Source organism: Mustela putorius, unplaced genomic scaffold (genome assembly GCF_011764305.1).
Source record: "Mustela putorius furo isolate JIRA1106 unplaced genomic scaffold, ASM1176430v1.1 tig00000585_pilon_pilon_pilon, whole genome shotgun sequence".
In the NCBI taxonomy this organism is placed as follows: Eukaryota; Metazoa; Chordata; class Mammalia; order Carnivora; family Mustelidae; genus Mustela; species Mustela putorius.
The window spans coordinates 4,981,294-5,005,128 of record NW_025421424.1 but is presented as its reverse complement, the minus strand read 5'-3'; the positions used below and the strand labels follow the sequence as shown (position 1 = coordinate 5,005,128).

General features: G+C 49.7%; 1 protein-coding gene across 1 annotated transcript in view; it reads left to right on the top strand.

The window, feature by feature from the left end:
• The first annotated feature begins 3,500 nt into the window (after nucleotides 1-3,500).
• PTGFRN (prostaglandin F2 receptor inhibitor) overlaps nucleotides 3,501-23,835 on the top strand; it is an 83,242-nt gene continuing 62,907 nt past the window's right edge. The window contains exon 1 of the mRNA XM_045081863.1: nucleotides 3,501-3,912. Within this exon, the coding sequence (XP_044937798.1) occupies nucleotides 3,516-3,912 (397 nt within the window). The 5' untranslated portion in view covers nucleotides 3,501-3,515. The remainder of the gene's footprint in view (nucleotides 3,913-23,835) is intronic.

The following is a 23,835-nucleotide window of genomic DNA, read 5'->3' as shown; positions in this document are numbered from 1 at the left end:
GCACCAGGCCCTGGTGAATCTTAGACCAATCAGCAAATTCATTCATTGGGACCTTCTAATATTTCCATTCTCGACTTTAAATAATAGGTGACTTTCCTGATCTCAGCAGGAAAATCTATCGGGAGTGAGAGTATGAGGACCTTCCTGGGGTCTTCAGGAGCAGTGTGTGTAGGCAGTTATGTGTCATTAAGAGACAAGGCTTGGCTGTTGTAACCAGAGCCTCCCAGGGTCACTGTGATCTGGCAAAGGAAACCCAGGGTAGGGCTCACCTCCCTAGGAATGGGCGTGGGTCAGAGTTGCTAGAAAAATGAGCTCTTCTGCCCCAGGCAAGCCCGAAGAAGACTAACCAAACTGAGAACAATTGGTTGGGGCAAAAGCCTTACCTGTGTAGGAGGTTACTCACTCTGACAAATAAATATCTTTCATAATAAAAGCATCATCAGATTCCAGAGTCGTGAATTAACGAAGTGTGCTGGTCTGCTTGAAGGTACTATGTTTCTTTAGGATTTTATCCTTTGGTAGTCAGGGCTATGCAAAAGGTGGTGGTTATGAGCAAGTGTCTAGAGTTGAGTTATTAATTGACACTCATTTTCTGCTACAAAACGCCTGTCTTGGGCTGACTCTCACGACACAGCTGACTGCCTACCGCCAATAGGCTATCCACTTTAGTCCTCATTCTGCTTGCCCTGCCTGGACAGTCTTATTTATTATTTCCATTTCAACTACTATCCACTGTTACTTCCATGATTGAAAATGCACCATTAATTTAATAACACCTGGGGGTGAGGAGGGGAGGGGAGAAGAATCCCTATCATATTAAATATACAACATCGACAGTAAGTACATCCCTCCACCGTACAGCTAAAGACCTCGCAGTCATTCCAAACTCATTTCATGGACATCCTCCTCTCTGAGCAGCTTTTCTGGGCAACATTCCCAGGACTGACCCAGGACTGACCACTCCCTGTGTCACACCTGTACCTTGCATATGCTGTCACACCTACCAAGTCATGAAGCACAGATTGTGAGTGCCTTAAGGGCAGGAACTGTCTTACCCATCTCTGTATTCCCAGGGTCCAGCCCAGCACCTGGCATGCATTCAGCCTATAAATATTTATTGAAGACCTATCATGTGCCAGGCACACCGCCAGACTTGTACTTATCTGTTAAATAAAAGAGCGTTTAGCATTGCCTCATTTCTATATTAGACAAAAATGGGAGTGGTATGTATGTTGTGCTGTTTCGGCTCAAGTTGCCATGGCGAATGTCATAGACTAGGTAGCTTAAACAAGAAACATTTATTTATCATAGTTCTGGAGCAAAAACAAAAACAAAAACAAACAAAAACTATTTATCATAGTTCTTTAAACAAAGCCCGAGATTTAGTTCCTGGTGAGGGCCTTCCTCCTGGTTTGCAGACAGATACTGTCTAGCTGTATCCTTACACAGTGGAGAGATCATATTTGGCACTTCTCCTTATAAAAGCACTGATCCCATTCATGAGGGTTCCATCTCATCCTCAGGACCTAATTACCGCCCCCTGCAAAGTCCCCACCTCCAAATGCCATTAGGGATTAGGGTTTTAATATACGAATGGGGGGGGGGCAATCAAACATTCGGTCCAAGCATGAGTAACCTTGAAGAGCCAAAATGTGTGGTCCAGACATTAAGGGCTGTGGGTAGTTAAGAAAGGAAAAGTTCTGAGTTTCCAGAGGGGCCAGGCCTTACCCTTCTCTGTAGTTCCAGCATCTCCCAAGGCCTAATGTTAGGCCTGGCATTTGAGGTCGATTGAATTAAATTAAACACTTTCCAGAAAAATTCTAGAGGGTTCCATGAGATGGGGAGCAGAAAGGGGTTTCAGGGTGGGTGAACAGTATGAAGAAAGGCTCGTGGCAAACATGAAATAAAAATCGTTTCTTAAAAAAAAAAATTGTTTCTTTATTGTGTTAAAACAGAATTTACCATTTTAACTGCTTTTATGTGAATAGTTCAGTAGCATTAAGACATTCCCATTGTTGTGCCACCAAGAGTTTTTGAGTCCCTTTCAAAGGGGTCCCTATCTGGCCAATCACTCATTTTTGTTTTAAAAATTTTATTTATTTATTTGACAGACAGAGATCACAAGCAGGCAGAGAGGCAGGCAGAGAGAGAGAGAGAGAGAGAGGGAAGCAGGCTCCCTGCAGAGCAGAGAGCCCGATGCGGGGCTCAATCCCAGGACCCTGAGATCACGACCTGAACCGAAGGCAGTGGCTTAACCCACTGAGCCACCCAGGTGCCCCTGTTTGTTTGTTTGTTTGTTTGTTTTTTAAAGATTTTATTTATATGACACAGAGAGATGCACCAAGAGAGGGAACACAAGGGGTGGGAGTGGGAGAGGGAGAAGCAGGCTTCCCATTGAGCAGGGAGCTGGATTCGGGCCAGAGCCCAGGACCCTGCGGACCACGACCCAAGCGGAAGATAGATGTCCAACCATCTGAGCCACCCAGGTGCCCCTAATCACACTTTTTTTTTTGCAGAAATAAGAAATGCTTGTTAGTGGAAGCAATGATGCATCAGAGTTCAAGCAGTGCTTCTCTCCCCAGTCTGGGCAGTTTGGCCATTCACATCTGCAATGTGTTTTGCATTTATTAATGAAAGGCTGTGGTCCCAGGGGGTGTGGGTGGGCAGTCACTGGGCATCAGGATGGCTCCCTATGGGAGCACCTTGTGAAGAACCCTTGTGAAGTTTTAAACAATGAACTCTAATTTTTTTTTTTTTCAATACTGGGCCTTTTGTATTCAAAGTAGAAGCACAAAACCCTATTGTGGGGGAAAAAAGGGGTCTTTATTGGCAACTAGTTGTGTCCACTCAGAGCAACACATATTTAGACTTCAGAGTACATTCCATATGAAGAACTGTAGCTATTAATACACTTGGTTTGTTTGTTTGTTTCCCCGTGGGTGTACTTGTGGGACGCGTTCTAATCAATGCCATAGGCACCCTGGAGAGGGAAGGGAGGCCCACCGGCCGCAGGGCAGGGAGCAGAGCCTGTGAGATCGGAGTTCCGCTCTTGCCACTTTGCCGTGAGCCCTTGGGTAGGTCACTTCTGGCCTTGCACCACGAAGAGGCTGGAACTCATGACCTTTAAAGTCCTTTCATCTCCGGGGAAAGTCCTACCTGAGCAATTTTTAGCAAGAACCCAGAGGCTGGTGGGTGGGGTGCGGAGCCTGAGATGAGTGGGGTGAACGGCGGGGAGGTAGCCGAGGGAAGAGCAGACACGCGTGGGTGACTCCAGAGGGACGGGAACACGGGGTGTCCCGGAATGGAGCACAGGCGATGAGGTTTCCAGACGAGTCCTTTCCCAGGCCAACTTTTAAAGGTCGGAGGAAAGTTTGTCGTGGGGCGGGGGCCCGAGGGGAGAGCGGGGTGGGCTCCGACGCCTCCTCCCCTTTAAGCGGGTGGCCGGGCGCTGCCGCCGTTACCTGGAGCGGGGAGGGGCTTGGGAAAGTTTGTGTTTGTAGCTGGCAGAGCGCCGGATGGGAGGCGCGGGCGGGCGGGCGCTGCGGCTCTTCCCTTTTGCTTTCGGGAAGCGGTCGGGACTGCGCGCTCGGCTCGGCGGGGCGGCTCCGGCGCCCGGCTCCCGGTGCCCGGCCGGCGGGAGGCGGGAGGCGGGCGGCGGGCGGGGGCAGGCGGGCGGGCGGCGCGGAGCGAGGGGCGCACGTACGGCCCAGCGCTGGGATTTCTCGGCTCGCGAGGAGAGCGGAGCAGGCGCGCGGCCCAGGCGGGGGAGCGCGGACTCTGGAGCAGCCGGAGCTGGAGGAGGAGGAGGAGGAGAGGCGGCGGGGACGCAGGAGGCGGGGGAGAGTCGCTCCCGCCCGGCGAGCATGGGGCGCCTGGCGCCGAGGCCGCTGCTGCTGGCGCTCCTGGGGCTGGGTGAGTGCGCGCCGGGCTCGGCGGGGCGCGGGGGCCGGGGGAGGCTCGGCGGGGCGCAGCTGCGGCGCGCGGCCTGGGGCGCCGAGGTGCCGGGCGGCTCCCGGGAGAGGCGGCGGGGTCCGCGGGCGGCGCGGGCCGGCGGGGAACGGCGCGGGATCGGGGAGCCGGGCGCGAATCCGGCCGGGCCGCCTCGCCAGGCCGCGCCTCGCCCCACCTGTGCGGGGGGGAGTGGCCGGTGGCCGGCTTCCCCCAGCCCTCCCTACCTGTTGGCCGCCGGGAGCCCGGCTCACCTTGAACTCCGGGCCCGGAAGGTGCCAGCGGTCCCCGGCCGCGTCCCCAGCTCGGGGGCGGAAATATGCGCCTTTGATGTGGCCCGCCGTAGCCGAGACCGGCCGAGTCGTCCCTGGCACATGCCAGCCCACGCCGAGCTGCCTTTCCAGGGAAGGGAGACAATCCGCCAACTTCCTTCTACGAAGGTCACGGGGTGGCCCAGAGCGCTAAAGGAAAAAATCGGTGTGCGCGTCCTTAGTCATGTTGGCGGTGGCTCGATATTCTGCCTCCTCAGTCTTTTCCTTGAGCTCTTCTTGAAGCTGCCTAGCTGCACATTTGCACACAAAGACCCGGGCGCCTTGGCTTCTCTAACTTTTCCTACCTGTTACTTTTCTTCCCTTTAGGGCCCCCGTCTTCCACCCTCCCCAAACCTGGGTGCCTCTTGAGCATTTGACCCAGCGGGGTCCCCCCTACCCAAGGAATCTTTGGTGGGTTTTTTTTTTTCCCCTCCTCTCCATTTTCCTTTTACCCCATACACACAGACACCATTTTCGTGTAGATACACATGATTATGGTAATATGGTTATTTAACATAACTATGCAGTTATCAGCCATAGAAATACATATGTTTGTTAAATGCCCTCTGAGGTGCTGGAGGACTGACCCCAGTGCTTTGATATTCTTTCATATTCTTGGATCCCTTTGGTCTGTGTCAGCTGGAACAGAAGGAGCCCTGTGACCTGACCCAGGGTTCTCTTCCAAGCCCCTAGAGAAGGCAGATCTGAATCTTTTGCAGAATGCATGGTGTGTGGCGTTTGTCCCAGCCAGGACCCAGCTGCACACAGGGCAAATGACTACTCTGCACGTACAGTCAGAGGGTCCCAGTGGAAGCCTTCCACAGCCATTGCCATCCTGCCCACTCCAGGGCCCACATTGTCCCCACCCCCATGACTGCCGCTGCCCTTTCTAGCCGATACTGTGTTTTCTTTCTTTGAAGGGTTTTCTGGAATTCACTCCCCAAGAGAGCTCATCCAGCCATGCTGCTTTAGCTGCAACCACATGCAGAAAGCTTCCAGATCTTTCACTTGGTTTTGTAGCATGTTTTGTATGGTCTCAGGCCCCAGAGCTTTCCCTTTCATACTGGGACCCTTGAAGTTCTCCGTTTGTTGTGATAGTCTATACACATTAATTGGCTAATGTGTCTGGGTCACACCAGGCCATGCCCTATAGTCACACAGATTGTGCACTGCACTACTCCAGGAGCTGCTCTTCACTTTGGAGCCAAGATGAATGACCCCCTAGAGTTGTGCTCTTGACAACCCTTGTACCAGCTCAGATGGTGGGCTCATGAAGAAGTCTGAAAAGGATGCCCTTGAGTAATTATGATGAGGGAGAAAAAGGGATCGGGGGCAAAGAGATGGACAAAGGGAAAAAAACTGAAGTGGGAAAAGCACAGCTCAGAGAAGTCTTGGTTGTATGTTGGCAGGACATTTCATGTTAACTACACATAAATATCTGAGGCATCCCCAGCCAATGCCTTTCCACCTAACAGCTTCTGAACTTGGTGTTCCAGATGACAGCTCTGCCCTCCAGCACTCACCCAGTGTGGCTTCTTTGTGACCTCTGGGAAACCCTCCATGTTCTACTGGCTCCTGAAACTTAATATGTCAATCAACAAGCTCATCTTTCCTCTTGTATTGCCTCCTGGGCATAATCTTGCCATCACTGACCTCTGTGACCTCCACGTTCACATAGTCCCTCAGTTCTGTGGCTTTTCTCCGAGCACAGACTTGGGCATCTTCCCATTCTTCCTGTTTCTACAGCTGCTACCCTAGCCCGGGTTCTGGCAATTCCCTGCTCAGATTAACTTCGGACGTCTTCCTGGCTGATCTTTTCCTCTGTCGTCCCGTCTTAGGTCATCATTTTCCAGAAGGATCCGTTTTGGGGAGTGTCTCACCTTTGCTCATTGGTTCTTTGTGGTTTTTCTTCCGAGGATATTCTGCCCCTTGTGTTCGCTTCCCTCTGAATCAAATACTTCATTCTAAGGAATCTGTTTGCTGTCCTTACAGAGAATTGTGTGAACCTTCCGGCCTTTCCCTTTTCCATGGCCTGGGAATGTCCCTCCTGCTTCTCTTCTCTCACCTCTGTATTCCCGTTTCCCCCCAAACTCGCTTCTTCCACAACATTTTTCTAAGTCTCCCTCTCAAAGGTTGCAATCACATCAGAACTCACTCAGCTTCACGGAGCCGGTCCCTGTGTCTGACCTGTCTCGTCCACCCATTCACTACGGCATTTCTTGAAAGTCCATCAGAGTCCACAGAATATCGCAGACAAATACCTCCCTGAGTGGTCAGTGCAGGTAGATGGACAGATAATAAAAACAGATAACTCCAAGGCCAAATGAGATACCTGACAGAGGAAGTAGGGAAGAGAATGATTAATTTTGACTTGGGGTTGGGGTTGATTTTGCTGAAGAGGTGACATTTGGGCTGAGCCTTGAGGATGATTAGAATTTTGAAAGAAAGAGTGGAAGAGCGTTCTAGGAAAAGCACGTTTGTGGAAGGGTATTGAGTGGGGCCGTGTGAAAGTGCTAGGCTCTTTCAGGAAGGGCATGTGAGGTCCATGGAGCTGGAGGCGGGACGGGGAGGTTCTAATGGGAGAGCAAGCTGGAAGGGTGGGTTTGGGGTATCTCCTAAAGGCTTTTCTTGCTGGGCTGAGCAGTCTGGGCTGTGAGGGGTGGGTTCATTGGTTTTGGGGGTGCTGCCAGGCAGCCCGTACTCTTCCTGTCATGTCGCTTATCTCACTGTATATAATATTTGTCTGTTTCCGGTCTGAATCCCCACACGGATTATATCCCCAGGGGCAGGGATCCCATTCATCCTGTTCACTGTAGTAGTCCTGTTACTAATAGGGTTCCTGGTGGGCTGCACGTAGTAGGTATTTGGTCAGTGTCGGCCAACTGAGTAGATACATGCATCTATCCCTCTCTCTGTGGGTATTGGGTAGCCATTAAAAGCTCATTGGTTCTTTGTGAAAGAAAAAGCTCATTGGTTCTGGGTGAAATTAACACAACACAGCAATGTGCGGGAGGAGGTGAGTCTTCATTATTGTGCAGCATGAATTAGTGAAAGGTAGGAAGGGGGGAGGAATTTTTCTTCATTTGTGTCTTTAAAGAAAACACACAACAACTTTCAAATCCACTGAAACGGTTTTTAATTGACGGAAGCATTATATCTGCATTTTCAAATTTAAATTAGATAGAAGACTTTTATATATAGGTAGGCCAAACTGCTTTAACAAAGGAAGAGACTCAAAGCTTCACAGTTCAGAAGCATCAGGGTTCAAACAATAGAAAGGTCTCACAACAGTGCCAAGGGGAGGCCTCACATGACGAGGGTGCGTGGTATGCCTGGTCCTTGCAGCCAGCCTGGTGCCCAGGCTGATAGCGACTCCCCTGTCTTCAGCCCATCTCAGATCACTTTGGTTGCCCTCATCCCCTCTCCTGCCCCATAAAGAGGGAAAGAGCCTGGAGGAGAACACATGGAGGTTTCATAGACCAGGATTGGAAGGGGCATGCATCATTTCCGCACACATTCCATTCAAGAGAACTTAGCCTCGTCACACTAGCTGCAAGGGAGGTCGAGGAATGCCACGTAGCCTGGCGGCTGCCGAGGACCAACATCCGTGGGCAAAAACAGTGGACTTGCGGGGAGAGCTAAGCAGTCTCTTTGTCAGCTCTGAAGGAGGTCAGGTAAAAAGCTTAGCCCAGGCGAAGCCGCTCCTATCACGTGCGCGTGTCCGTGATACCAAATGTTTGGTTTCTTCTTTTCTCTCAGTTTCTATAGAGGGCTCTGTATGGAACGGAAGTGATAGCTGCTGTTTAGAGAGTACATATCAAGCACCAGGGTTTTTGTGCCTTCTCTTATTTAATCCTCACAACCCTTTGAGAAAGGTGCTGTTCTTTCCTGCCCATTGCGCGCGAGGAAAGCGACGACCAGAAAAGTTAAATCACGTGTCCGGAGTCCTACAGCTGTTCCGAGGCCGAGCCAGAATGTGATCACGGGGCTCCACTGTGCCTGCACTCAGGAACGCGTTGACTGGTGCTCTCCGTAACCTCATGCTGTGTGTTGCCTGAGACTAGTTTTGGCAGAAAAAAGGACGGCTGTGTTTTGACAGCCAGAGTGCAGTTGCAAATAAGAGAGTCTGGGGTGAGCGCAGTCCAGGCACAATTCCTGGAGGGGCCAGACCAAGGACCCCTATTCCCACATGTGGTGACCCCTGACTCCTAGCAGGTCCCCACACCTGCGCCTGCTCTGAGGGGTGGGACCCAAAGGCAGAAGGCGGGGGAAGGCTGGCAGGAGGAACCTTAGTGAATCCCCCCAGCTTAACAGTCTTTGAAGTGCTGTGGCCTTCAGAGATTCCTTGGCACTCATTTTAGCCTTGTTAACAGAATTCCTGTATCTGCCAAGCTGATTAATGCCTGCCCTGGCTATAATTATTCTTATTAGCCTGCTGAATAGGAACCCTAGTTGTCAGCGATCGTTCCTTACAAGGCAGTCGGGCTGGTCGGCGTGTATATGGCTATTTTGCTTCAGTGATGAGCTGCAGAGCTGATTTTCACCCTGTAGATTGGATGTACATTTTCCTGTTGGTGCTATATCTGGCAGTTAAAGAAGGTGTGTGCCTGTCTGTCAGTGTGTGTCTGCGTCTCACTTTATCAAATGAAGTTGGGGGGAAGCTGGCGGGGCAGTTCATAGCTATTCAGTGTAATTGCATCTGTGTCTTCAAGGCAGGGTACCAAGGCCATTCGACTCTCGGCTTTGGGAAAAATAACTTGAACTGGCAAAAATTCTTCATAATTTATCTTCTGGAAAAGGCAAAGTGCTGCAGTTGGCACAGTCAGTGGTTTTTAGATCTTGGACTGTTTTTCCCCCACACCAACTGGATAGTCTTCGCAGAGCAACAGAATTAGACCCAGTAGTTAACACTGTTGCAGACCAGTGGTGTGATTTTCAGGAGGCTAGAGATAATGGCACTGTGTCCACGTTTGTGTTCTTCGAATGCTGATTCCTCTACAATACTCCATAAGTGTTTGTGTGAGATAATGGAGTTGCTAAGCGGCATGATTCGAATTTAAGTATGATGTTCTGGGACCTTAATTGCATCCTGCTTCGCACCTTTGTAAGCAGCTGGGACGTGAGCATTTACATCACGAAGGGTATTTCAGGGGAATTGAGAAACACTGGCCAGTGTTGCTGTGTCTGGGAGGAGTTTTCACTTAGCACTGCAAAGAACAGAATTATGATTAAGGTTCGGGGCACAGTTTAGAATGGGTGCTACCTTTGAATCCTAATGAACTACAAGTGGTGTGCAGAGAGTTGGGTTACTCCTCAGACCTCAAAAGGGATGCGAGGCCAAGAGCATCATGACAATGGCTCTTCTTTATCCTTACTTCAACCTGGACAGGGCCGGAACTTCACAGCTTGTGGACCTCAGTAAGGGGACCCAAGTGGATAGGAGGTGTGCTAGGACGCTGAGACCCTCAGCCTCCGGAGCCCACAGGTCAGAGCTGCTCCTAAAACCAGAAACTCTGTTTACTGAAGACAGTTGTACTGTTATTATCACTTCCCCTGTATCCTCTGATTTGATGGAGATTGCTGGTTTTTTCTTTTACCCGGTGAGCCACAGCCTGCTCTGGATGGGCCCTGGCCTGGCCTTGGGATGAGCTGTTGGAAGATGGAAGTTGGGCAGCCTGGTGATCTGGCGAGGACGTCATTTATTTAGCCAGTGGCCCCGAGACAGTGCACGCTATTCCAGCCCTGGCATTGTTCTGAATGCTGATTCCTCCATGACCCCAGCTGACTTGGGGCTCCCATCCCGCGTGGGGCAGGGTGTGTCTCGGATGTGTGGCGGGTGGACATGTGGCGGGTGGTGTCAGCACAAAGTGTGGCACCACCTGGATGATCGAGGTGAGGGTCAAGGGCACGTTCTCGGGAATGAGGGCAGTGAGGGGCTGGGCCGGGAAAGGTGAGTTCTGGAAGCTGTAGTCCAGGACGCAGGAAGACCCAGGAGAGCGCTCCGTCAGAAGCAGACAGAGGGGGTTCGAGGAGACCCGTTAAAGGGATTGGGCAGATGCTGCTGAAATGAAGGAAGATCAAGATGAGGAGAAGGACCAGACTGGGAGACTGAGTCGGACTCAATAGTCAGAAGGAGGAGGTTGAGGATCACCGACGTGGAGATGGGGAGGAGTGAGCTGAGTGGGGTCGCCATCAGACACCTCAGCCCACCTTTTCAGGTGGTCCCAGGTGGGAGACCACCATGAGGGGAGTAGCTTAGAGCATGGCAGGGTCAGGGACCTGACAGTACCCAGGGCCTCCAGTGTGCCCACAGGGAGGATGACTGCTGGGTTTGCCTTCTGGGGAAGGTGGAGCAGTGTGTGTGGGGGGGGCTCCCAGGGCACCCCTGGCCTTGGAGGTCAGAGGGCTAGGTGGTCTCCCAGAGAGGAGGGAAGGGCAAGGTGGAGGTCAAATGTGCAGGGAGCACTATGGTGTAGGAAACATGGTCCTCACCGTGCTCTCAACCTTTTTAGCCCAAGGAGTGGCCACAAAGTCTCCAACATGCCAGTTAGAGGTTATCTGTGCGTTCCCTTGCATTCCCTGCACAAATGGAAAGTTTTCCTTCTGTTCCCCTGGATGTCTTCTTCCATGTTGACTGGTAGAATTAACCTACTTTCTGAGAGCTGCTTTTAGGCCTTCAGCTGTTAGGTGGACTCTCCAGCATGGGGACGCTGTGGCCGTTTTATAACCCGTCTTTATCTCATCCTCATCAGCTAAGAAGATTTCGTATTACGAATAAACCATTCCATGTGCTTTTCTTAATGATTTCTGCTCATGGAAATCCCTTATGTAGAGCAAAAGTAGGTGTCAGGTTTTGGAATCTTCTCTCCAGCAGCCCCCCGGCCTTGGACAGGTTTCTTAATCTCTCTAAACCTCAGTTTTCTGCATCTGTAAACTGGGATGACTATCTTGCAGGTTTGTCATGAATCTGAAAAAGAATAGATCTGCAACAGTGTAACCACTGAATCTTATTAATTATTGTTATTTATTTATTTTTAAAAGATTTTATTTATTTATTTTTAACAGACAGAGATCACAAGTAGGCAGAGAGGCAGACAGAGAGAGAGGGAGGAAGCAGGCTCCCTGCTGAGCAGAGAGCCCGATGTGGAGCTTGATCCCAGGACCCTGGGATCATGACTCGAGCTGAAGGCAGAGGCTTAACCCACTGAGCCACCCAGGTGCCCCGTAGCCACTGAATTTTAAGTGATCCCTTGAACTTTGCCACTCAGAGTGGGATCTGGGGACCCGCAGCATTGGCAGCACTAGGGAGAAGCTCAGGGCCCAGTCCAGTCCACTGAATCAGAGTCTGCATTTTAACCAGATCCCCAAGGGATTCGAATGCCTGCTAATGTCTGAGAAGCCCTAGTCTGAAAGAGAGCCTGTCATCTCTGTTCTCTGGTGGCCTTGGCTTCCTTGGTGAACTCCGAGGCAGAGGCCATGGTCAGAGTCACAGGAGAGTGGGCCAGGGTGGGCTCCATGGAAGTGTGGCAGACCTCCAGTTAGCCATGAAGGGTGAGGTTAGCGTAGTCTGTCCTGGAGGCAGTTGGCCTGGTTTCTGGACTGTTCCACCCAGTTTGGCAGCCTGGGAGGGATGAGTGTGATCTCTCCATGGGATGAGGGATGCAGGAATCTATAGGGAGTCGGTGACAGCATCACAGAGAAGGATGGCCAGGGAGTCCAAGGTAGGACAGGCAAGTAAGTGAGGTTGGAAGGCTTGTGATTACAGCAGGTTTGAGGGACTAGAGTGTATCATGAGGGTCGCAAAGCAGACCCCAAGACTCACAGGAGTGGGTGGGTTCAGAAGGTAGGAGGCGAGGATCTGAAAAGGTAACTTTTGAGTCCATCATCTTGAAAGTGGAAATCTGAGGGTGCAGTAGGCTGGGCAGGCAGTAGCCAAAGTAGATCCTTAGCTAGAGTTCATACCTCTTGGGGCATTTTGGCCAGTTCACTTCTAATAACTGACTGGGTTTGGCCTGAAAGGGAGAAGAGACAGCAGTGTGAGATTTTAGATGGATTATGTCCAGGTGTTGTAGGGAAAAGGCAGTAACCTGTGACTAAGATGAACTAGGGGCTGGGGAGAAACCAGTATGGGGATTATTTCCTCCCAAAGAAATTCCTTCCTGCCTTTTACATACCACTTATTTTGTGCTGGAAATTGCATTTAGCACATAACTCATAACGCATGAGGTGGGTGGTGGTTACTCCCATTTGACAGATGAGAACACTAAGTTGCAGAGACATGAAGTGACTTGCTCAAGGTTACAGTAACTGACAGAACTGCCAGCATTCAAACCCACAGGGCCTGGCTCCAGAGTCTGGGCTCATTACCACAATAGGCTGTTTTGCATCTCTGTGTCAGTATAGACACTCAAAGGCAAACATGTGTCTGAATACTTAGGAGAGGAATTGATACAATTAGCCAAAATGTGGTAACATTTGTTTCCTTGTCTTTTAAATCAGGAGGCTTGGATTCTGGCCCTTGACCTTCCACTCACTAGCTTTGTGACCTTGGACAAGTTGCGAACTAGCTCTTAGCTTCAGTCAAGTGGGGTCTGGGCTAGTTGTTTCCTGAAGGCTCCCTTCCATCTCCAGAACTCACTAAGTCCACGCTGACCCCTGCTGGTGGCCATATGGGCTGCTTGGTCCAACCCTGGAGTCTCTGGCTGCTGGCCCATTGTCCGCAGCCTGCCCCTCTCATGTCTCACCTGCTTGACACCCCTCCACAGAGGGTTGGTTGGTGCCTCAGAGGGCTCTGGGAATAGTTTGTTGTTTAGTCTCCGTTTCGGCAATTACTTCCTCCTTCCAGACTGCTCCCCCTGCTGGGAAACAGGGCATAATCCCTGTGGTTCTTCAGGTTATGGAGGTGTCCCCCCCCCCACCCCCCAGGCTAACTACACCTTCAGACCAACTTGTGGGAGAAGTTGCAGAAACAGTAAAACCAATAGGCGTTTCTAGATGGCAGAGTTTTTCTTATTACTATCATTAAAAAAAAAAAAACAACTTATGTTTGAGGAAATCAGCCATAAGTAAGTTGGGGTTGAGATAATTGAGTCTCAGCCCCCAGAAATGTGACTTGTGTGTTCTTCCCCATTTCGCCTGGCAGGTGCACAGGCTGCACAGGCTCTCCTTTCCCGAATACTCTCCATGCTGCCATGAAAAGAGACAAAGATCTTTAAAAGTGTCCAAATATTGACACGAGTTTGGATTTTCCACTTTCCTAAAGGATAGGAGAGTCGAAACTCAGACATTTCTAATCAATAGCCTTAATTGGCTAAGAAATGTGTTTCCAGGGCTTGGGGACTTTCTTCCTTTTTGTTCTCTTCATCTGAAGAGGGAAGGTAAGAATGATGTGGGATGTAACACCAGAGAAAAGGGTATAGCCTGGAGAACCTCTGTGTTATTACTAGAGCGTGTGTTTATGGCCTTGGTCTTCACTGTGGCCTGACTACTTTGGGATGTAACCCTTAGTGCTGACCCCACATGTTCTCTTTTACTCATCTTGGATGCCTGAAAAAGCCTTGTAGGAGTGAGTTCTTGCAAATGTTCAAAGTGCCTTGCTGGCTTGCGTTGTTCTGGAGGTGAAGGGGTGGAGAGCCTTTTATAAATGCACTGTCCCCCTAGGATGTCCTGAGAGCAGAATAGTGGCCGATTTGGTGTCTGTCCAGTGTGCCACTGCTTTGCTTAGGTTGCAGTGAGGACTTTAAAACAAAAAAAACAAAAAACAAATAAACCCAAACCACTTTTGGCACAGCTATTCATTTTTCCATTTTCCAAAGGCTGGCATATCCAAATGTTTTCTTATTTATTAGAAGACATTATATATAGTCCATCATCTTTGATTGAGAAATCTATCCAGTAAGTTTCAAGTTCAGGCCATAGTGTCTTGCCTGGAGCCTGGCACACAGTGGGCGCTTCCTTTGGGCAAAGTGAACACAGTTGTGAATAAATAATTCATGCCCAACTACGACCATACTTTCCAATCTATGACATTTTTGCTCTTTCTTATGATCTTAACTTTTAGAACTTTGGGAGCATTTAGGGACTGTTTACTGTGTTTCTACCACTGGGAGATCACAGAGGAATTAGGAAATGAACCAGTGATAACAGAATGGATCATTGGTGCTTTTTAAATGTTGAAGTAGCTGAATCATTAGATAGCTGTGCATATGGGGCTGTCAGAATCATAGGGAGGCCAGGAGCTGTTAATGGGGAAAGGCCCCATGGAGCAGGTAGGACTAGAAAGCGGTTTGAGCCTAGAGCAGGCAGACCACTTCAGGGAGGAAATGACTAGCACAGTTTCTCAGAGGTAGGAGTAAATCAGTGTGTGCAGGTTGGCATTCCATTTGGGAATTAGCTGACTTAAACTGGAACCGTAAGGGAGACCTCAGCGGATGTGGATATTAAACTCTGAGGAGGGGGAGGTTGGTGGAGAGGCAGAATGTGAGCAAAGTCACCCTGAAAGGTGTTGGCAGCATTGTCAGCGCCCACAGAACAGCTAAGAGCCCACATGCGTAAGGCTGGTGAGGTCTGCTGGGGCTTACAGGAAGCTAGTGGGCTAAATTAAGGTGATAAGTCAGGCCATAATCCTATTTTGGGTGGTTTCTTACAAGGAAAATGGCTCACAAAACAATTACTGATACTCCCCTCAGGTAGCTGATCAGAGCATTTCTTCGAAGGACTAACACCTGATAAGAGACACAGATAAGTTTTAGAGGAAAGATGGGAAATTGTAGATGTGTTTCTTGGGGAAACGAGATCTATGCAATCATGTGGCCTGTTCATCAGAGTCCCACTTTAATAACAATTTATCCCACAAATAAGCTGCGCTCAGAGCAGCAGTACGAGTTTCCAGAAAGCTTAGCGTCGTACCTGGCGTGTAAGTAACTGGCCCATCTCTGGACTCTCACAGAGGTAGCGAGGCCAGGCGAGCTGCCCATTTGTAGCCTCAGGAGCCATGGGCCTAAAGGGACTTCCACGAAGCCGGCTCTGAGTTTGGTCCTAAGAAAACAGCTGTGCTAAGGCAAGCTCTTTGTTCCACCCAGCGTGTTCATAGAGGCTTCTGGCCCTCCAAACAGAGAAGTGTGAAAACGGGATGCATGATCCGAGCTGCGGGGACGCTTCCTGAAGTTTTCCCAAGTAACCCTCTCTCCTTGCCCTTAGAGACGACTATCCAGTTTCCGTATGCAGTGCCCCTCTTTTGTTTATCTGTCAGTTATTTCCATTTGTTTGAGTCTCTGGAGCCCAGGTGGAGCATCGCTGCCCTGAGAGGACGAGAGGACAGCACATTCTGATCCGGAGCAAGGGTGCCCGTGGCCCATTCCTCTGTCGTGGGCTCTCATTGAGCCGCGTCCCCTGAGAGCACAGCCCTTCCATTGATAGTGATCTGCTTATTAGGAGGGCTGTTGGTCTCATCCCAGCTGTCAACACCACAAAAATGCGACAGTGTCTGTTTTTGTTTATCCCAGTACTTAGGAATTCGAGTCTGTGAATAATTAGGCTCATTTTTGTGCATAGAGGACATCTGTAATCTCTATACAGGTACATACAGCGTCTGTGCAGTCTGGGACCCACAACACCCACGTGAAAGGCACATGTAAAGTCTATGTTGTGGGGCCGTAAGTTGTAAAGGAGGCAGAGGTTATCCATGTGTCCTTGCTCGCTTTTTTTCCCTTTTGTTACTCCCACACGATTTCTGAGAGACTGGCTTGTGACTCCATTTCCAGGACAGAGGTTTGTGGAGCAGGGGAGTCCACACACGGAAACGAAGGGATGGGAACGTGTCCAGTCCCCCTTCATGAGCGTTTCCCCAGTTACTTCCGTGGCTGCTGGTATGGGAGACACATGACTCACAGGTCCTCGTTATTGTCCCCGTGCTCCCTCCACCCTTTCCTCCCTTGGTGGGGTTGAAACCACCTCTCCCAACCCAAACCAACATCCCCCTCGCTTCCGCAGCTTTGTCTGGGTCATTCCCGGTGTGGAGAAGCCATCCTTCCTTGCAGAACAGGCTGCAAATGCCTTGAGTCTGTGTTAGCCCTGACCGCAGACTGTCTGCTTGTCATCCCTGCTCCGGCCGGCCAGCAGCCAGCTCTGGCCACGTCTGAGTGAAGGGACAGCCATGGTGCTGCAGGGAGCATAAGCCTCGTCTCTCCGTTTGCCTATTTCGCAACTCCTCATTATCCACACTATGCCAAACATTGTTCTAGAGCTCTGGGCACATAGGGACCGAGACACAGTCCCTCGACTCCTGTAGCTGCCAGTCTATTGGTGGAGGCAGGACACATGCACAGGAGGAGAGGTGGCATTGAAGAAGCGCCCAGGATGGTTCGAGACAGAACAATGTCGAAAATTTGGAGAAAAGGGAGAGTATTAGGGACTAGTTTAGACAGAGGTGCTCTTGCAGAAGAGGTAAGATGACGGACATAATTCACTCTACTTGTTTGTATTACTACCCGTGTCTCCTCTGTACCTGTCTATACATTTTTTTAGTCTTTGGTGCCATGTCTGGAATGAATCCCTTCTAGAAGTTTCCAAAGCACTCAGATATGTTGGCTTCTCTAGCCCCAGTGAAGAGTGATAATAAAACCGATGCGTCAGACTTTGGGATTTGGAATATTGTGATTGTGTCCCATCCCAAGGTGCTGAGGTCCCCTACTCTGGGGTCTCTTGGCTGATGCTATGTGTTCATGGTGGCTCTAGTTGTGGGTGTTTCTCTTCCTGTGATGACCTTATTAGCAAAGAGCTTTTTTTAAAATGGTTGATTGGGGGTCCTTTCTCATATAAATGAGATGAAGTCATGCCCGTTAACCCACCTAGACAATGATCCAAAGGTCAGTTTGGGTTCTAAAATTCCAGTTTGCAGAAGCTCCTTGAGATTGCAGTGATCACATCATTCTATCACCAGGCGTGTTGTGGGGCTGGGAATGTGATGATGAGTAGGGAATGATCTGCTCCTTCAAAGGGCTCACAATCCTGTGAGGGAGGCAGGTAAGCAAGTAAGCTCAGACTGTTAGCAGTGGTGGAGCCAAGTTGATCCCCAGCAGACACATTCAGAGTTCTGGCCGGGGCCGAGGGAGGGGAGGAGCAGGAGACTTCCTGTGGACTCATGTAAGCTCCCTAAGTCTTATCAATCAGTGGAGTTTTATCTGCCAGAGAAGGGGTAGGGTTATTTGTTTCAGACAGAAGGAAGAATATGGGTAAAGAAATAGACCTATTTATAAGAGCATGCTGGTGTTGCATGAGGAGAACTTTTTGTGGTTGGAGTGGAGCGTTGTGTTGCAGGTCCTTCAGAGGGAAAGAGTTGGGACTGGAGAGAAAGTTGTGAGATTGGGAAGCTCTTTGAATGTCACCTGGAGGACTTTAAACCTGATGTCATAGGTGAATTTGTTTTGTTTTATTTTTTTCGGTCTGTCTTCCCTAGAGTGACCCTAACCTTTCATGTCCTTTATTTAGTTATATTTTAAGATTCCCATTGTTGAACAACTCATCTCCTCCTGGCCTTTCTGCATAGCTGCCACACTGTTCCCTCCTCAACTCTGACACTGGGCTGGGCGTATGCTCAGGAGCTCACCTGGTGATGTGGTTCAGCACAGGCTGGGTGTGCAGTAAAGGAGTGCTGAATGGAGGAATGAAATATCAGGTTGATGAAGCCAAAGCCTTCTCTCTGAAGGGCATGTAAATCCAGAGTCATCTGTTCAAGCCAGATTACCACACTATTCTTCACTGGGCCTTAGTGGGGAAGCTGGGCAGAGACCTCCACACCACCCGTGGTGTCTGGCAACATGCCTGGAGATGTGGAAGGTGGGACCTTGTTGGGGAGGGAGGGTGGTCAAGGCAAGGGAAGAACAGGAATAGGGTACAGGAAATAGTAAAACAGGGAGACAGGACAAAGCTGCCCATGGCAGGGAGTGGGGGGAAATTTCAACAACTACCTCAGGTGCCTTTCAGACCCACATGCAAGTTTAAACCCAGCCTGAATCGCCCATTCTCTCTACACTAGAGGCTGAACGGAGGACCAGGTGTTCACACAGAACTTGGCAGACTATGTAGGCTGATTCGAACATGGGGAAAATTAAAAATGGCTGAGTAGTGAGGGATGGTGGGCAGTGGTTGGTCCGTTAGCAGCTGTTAATTTTATAGAACGCTCTAGAGTAATCCTTGTGGGTAGATCTTGTCTCAGCCTTTTCAGTTTCTGGTCCTCGGACAGGGAATTGTTTAAGTCATTCCATGCATTTTGAGTTATTTTGGTGACTGATCAGCACAGATTGCTGCCAAGTGGTTTTCACATCTGTCCTTTGGTCACCCGACTTCTATGAACCTCAGTTTCCTTATTTAATCCTCTCAAGGTTGAGTATTCAATCATGTGAACAGGATTTTCAAACTATAAAGCAGTGCTATAAATGTAAGGTGGTTTCTGTCAATTATTGGGTCCTTGAGGGCAAAGCCGTCTGCTCAATACTTGGCTTACTGTATCGGTTAGGGTTCCATCAGGGAAGCAGAGCTGCCATAAATATTATGGAATAAAGCATGTGTTAGAGGAATTAATTTTTACACAATTATGGGAGGAGTTGGGGAAGTGATAGCTTGGGAAGGCGAGCTGGAGGATCCAAGGAAAACCATTAGTTAGCCCTCTAGAAGCACGGGTGGACAGGTTAGGGCTTGCAGAGGAGCTGGGAGCCACACAGAGTAGGGCAGGGAAAGGGGGATGGCATAGGAGTCCATGGAAAGCTACCACCTCTTCAGAGCTCTTTAGAGCTACCATCCAAATCTCCAGCCAAGCATCTGGTGGTCTTGGGATCACTATCCTTGGCCAGTAAGGATAGTTCTTAGGAAGAAACATGGAGCAGAAAGAAGAATGAGGACAAACTAGTGCCCACCAGCACCTGTGCCTCCGTCTCACCACCGTTGACCATGGCAACCAGCAGAGCACAATGGCTGCAGGCTTCCTTGCTTCCACCTCCCAAATCTCAAGTGTACTTCTATTTAGTCTGACTCTTAACACGGAACGGCACAGGGAGGAGGATTCTGGGAAATGTATTTCCAACTTGGCCAAGCTGACATGGTACTCAGCCTCACAATTTCATAATAGAGAATTAAAGATTCCAGCCTCCCAGGATCTCTCAAAGCCCACAGAACTGGACGCAATGTCATGGTTGTGTGATGCAGCATTTTACCAGTGAGAAGGTCAGTTAATGATCCAGTCTTTTCAGAGGTGACTTTCAGTTGTGTTGTTCAGTTGCTGGTGGCTCTGCACCTGTCCTGTCTTCCTTGCCATCCTGTCTATGGTGCGGGAGGCAACGGTTATCTCGGCACCAAAAGCTAAGTAAAGGTGGCTAGGTCCTGGAGAGCGTGTCTCTTCTGGTGGAATCAGTCTCCTTTCTATTACAGAGTTCTTGTTTGACTCAGGAAATAAAGATACTTACTGCTCCTCACCCTGTAAGAAGGCCCCAAGGTTTCCAGGTATGAATGGCTGCAGACTAGAGCAGAAGCTGTCATGTAGAGGTTAGGTGAGAACCAGGGTTCGATCTTTGGACCACCCTTCTCCACGCATGGTCTCTTAGGCACACCAGTCCTCCCTCGTGCTTCCGCAGCCAGCCTGGGCAGCAAGGACCCAGGGAGTGCCTACTATGGTCATCTTAGCCCCTGGGAAAAGAAATACAGTTGGTGAGATTTAATGGCCATACCTGGACCTTGTCACTCAGAAGTCCTTCACCTTTTTGTCATCTCTGATATTTTCCTCTGTGACCACAGTCTTTTCCCTTTACTCTTTTCAAATTCCCCCGTGTTTGTGAGACCTACTCTTCATCTCCCCTGGGATCCCTTGATCTTGAATGTTCCTTTGTCCAGCTCACCAGGCCACTCTCACTGTCCCGGGCTCTACTCTCAGTGTGCATTTCAGCAGGGGGCTTGTAGCATCCCAGGACCCTCTCCCGTGCTCCTTTCCCGGTCCTCACACTGTGGTCACGCTGTGGTTGAGTGATCCCCACCGACCATTGTCTCTGAGCCTGAGCTGTATCATCTTGCTGGGGAAAGTCTCAAACCCTGCCCACATGAGTTGCCCAAAAGTCAGGGTGTGTTTGCCGCATGTCAGCCCTCCCTTGTGTTGGTTCTGTGTTGGCTTCCGATTACCTTCCTTCTGATGCTTGTTCTGAACCTTTTCTGTGATAAGGGTCATGACCCCTCTCTGCTACTTTACTGAGACATTGGAGACAAACCTAATGTGCCTCAAGCTTTTGCCTCAAAACTTTTCTGTAATTTTATCTATCCTTTTCTCCTAAATTCTAACAAAAGTAAGGGCCTATTTTTGGCTCCTTTTTCCTCTTTACGTACATACTCTCTCCCTGTGTGAACCCATGTGACCCGTGGCTTGAAACACCGTCTATGTATTGATGACTCTTTAATGAAGGTCTCTGCTTGGGCATCCCCCTAGCTCCAGACACACACAGTTGACCTTGATCAACATGGGTTTGAACTATATATGCGGATTCTCTCACATGGGGATTTTTTTTTACAGTACTATAAACATATTTTCTCTTTCTTACAATTTCCTTTATATTTCCTTTCCTCTAGCTTACTTTATTATAAGAATATAATGTATCATCCATAAAACACACAAAATACGTGTTAATCAACGTCATGTTTTTAGTAAGGTTTTCAGTCAAGAGTAGGCTAATTAGTAGCTAAGTTTCTGGAGGGTCAAAAATTATATGTACATTTTGGCTGTGTGCGGGGGGGTTAGTGCCCCTAATCCCCATGTAGTTTAAGGATCCACTCTACAAGCTGTATCCTGACTCCAGCCCCTCCTGACAATCACCACCACTACAGCCTGAGGTCTGGCGTCTCATACTTGGTCTACAGTAACTTCCTCCATACCGATGTCCTTGCTTCCAAATTGGCCCCGCCATAATCCATCTTTCACACAGCAGCTGGGGTGAACTTTCTGCAGAAAAGCAGTGTCTGTTATTCCCTCGCTCATAGGCTTCCCATTTCAGCCAGAGTCCAAGGCCTCTGCCCCTCATTCATAATCCGTCATGCTGATCTTTTTTTCCTATGGCGTGAACGCACCAAGCTTGCACCATCTTTGTGCCTTTATATTAGCTGTTCTCTCTGCCTAGAGCACTCTTGCCCCAGAGATCCCTGCCCCCCTGCCTCCTCCTCATTCTGGTATGAACTCAAATTCAAGGTGACCTTGTGAGAGGGTCCCCTTTGCAGACCATGCTGACTAAAGCAGCCTAACCCAACAGCCGCCCCCCCCCCCCCCCCCCCCCCCCCCCCCCCCCCCCCCCCCCCCCCGTCACTATCACATCAGGTTATTTATCTTGATAGTGTTTATCAGTCCTATGGATCCGTTCCTGGCTTCCTCCTCCTTAGAACCCCAGCTTCTGATAAGCAAGGACCCTGAGCTGCACGTCTGCAGGGCCTAGAATGTGCTTAGGGAACCGATGAGCTGACTTTACGGAATAAACTTCCCACTTGCGCCCTTCATCTCCTCTTGCCTGCTTTGGATCTTTTTCATGCTTGTGCCCTGTCTTCATTGCCGCCTTGATTGGTGCCTTTCCCCTGGCTCTTTCTCTGCGAATTCCACCTGGCCTCGTCACTGCAAGTGCACTCCCGCTGTGGTTACCGATCATCAGTGGTCATCAATTCCATCGGCTTTTCTCAGCAGTTCTCTCCCTTGACTTTTCTGCAGGTTTGACACTGCTGTTCGTTTTCCTTCCTTCCTTCCTCCAACCTGAACACACGAGTCCGCTCTAGATGCCATGGGGGTAGGAAGCAGGTCTTGCCTGATGAGTTTGCGGGCTACCGGGAGCAAGTAAGTGGGTATGTCCAGGAGCAATGGCAGATGTATTCTCAGCCCTTCCTTTTTGAGATCCTTGCATCCCATGGCTTCTAGGATATAAACCTTTTCTGGTTTTCTTCTTAACTGCCCGAGATTTTTTTTTTTTCTTTGCTAAGTCTTTTCCTTCTGCTTGTGTCTGAAATATAGGAGCTCATGAAGGCTTGTCCCTCCAGCTCTTCTCTGCACCCTGTCCCTCAGTGACCACCGCGATCCCACATCTTTGCCTTTAGGCAGACCTCCTCTTTACCCACCTCCCCCAATGCGTGTGACTCCACATTCACTTTGGGCTCAGATACCTTTTGGGGGTCTCTATCCCCATGGCCTCGTGGACCTTTCAACTTGCCTAAATGTCACTGGCTCTCTTCCCTCCAGCTGTTAGCTTCCCCTCACTGTCTCTCTCATGCCTCGGGTCTGTCAATTGGGGCTGCATCTAGCGTGGCCCTCAGAGCTGCTGTCTTTCCATTCCCACGTTGCTCCAGTTTGGGTCCTTATAACGTGTCCCCTGTCCTCTTGTAGAGGGCTCCCAATGGACCTCCCAGGTGTCTGTTCCAGTCTGCCTTTGGTACACTGCCCTCACCACCCCCCGTGCTCCCCACAGGCTCCCCTCCCCCCAGACTCCAGGTCTTTGCTCGTGCTCCTCCCTTCAGCTCTAGTCACCTGTCCAATGCTCAGTGTCCCCTGTCCAGTGCTCCCCCTCAGTCATTTCTCAAAGGCCTCATTCAAATGTTGGCGCTGCATGAAGCATTCCACTGATCCCTTTGGATGAACATGACATCACTCTCGAACCCCATGGCACTTGTTGGTACCTCTCTTTGGTTTCTTCTGTGCTTCCTTTAATTGCCGTTCTCACGTGGCCCACGTGGCCCTTAATGTACTCTAAATTTCGTAAAAGAAGATCAGGAGGCTGATTAACCTTTCTCTCCCCCATCCTTCAGTGCATGGGCTTCCTGCTCCATAGCTCTTTGTTGAATGAGTAATACCGTCTTATATTCGTCCAGTGTACCTCTGTGAGGTCTTAGCTGAACCTTCTTTTTTTCTTTGTAATGATTATACGGCCTGCTCTAGTAGAACCTTATTTGCGTTTACATGGGATTTTGAAGCACGGCCATATGTGACTTCATTACACATTCTCTGCTGGCTGGGACTTGTTTAATGTGTACATTGCTGCATTTTCCTCACTTAGGGAAAGCTGGCACCATCTCTTCCTGCCAGACCTCTCAATGGCAGACGTGAAGAGACAAGGTTTTTCATTTGTTGCATCCAATACTCCAGTTAGGCTCTGTGAGAGCTTACAAGTTTGACCTTCCGTGCGCTCATCTCTAGCTTGCCTGTGGATGGGGACCGCATGTGGAAATCCACAGCCCCCCGCCCAACCCCCCACTCCCCCCCCCCCCACCCCCGTCTCTTAATGGCCTCGCAAGGACTCACAAAGAGGGTTTTGGTGTCCTTTGACAAGGCAAGCTGAAATACCATAAGCTCTCTGTTGCAGTATTTCTACCTGTACCAGTGGATTCAGGAACTGCCAATATTTATCTTACAAATGGCTCAGGTTGGAGAGTCGGATTGTTTGCTTCTAGGCAGCTCCGCGAGATGATAAAATTTGAGCCATAATAGAAACAGTTGCGAAAAATCCTTCTCAGATAGGCTGTACTCTGCGGGTCTTGATTTAGAATAATGTTGATGATAACCCAAGAAATAAAA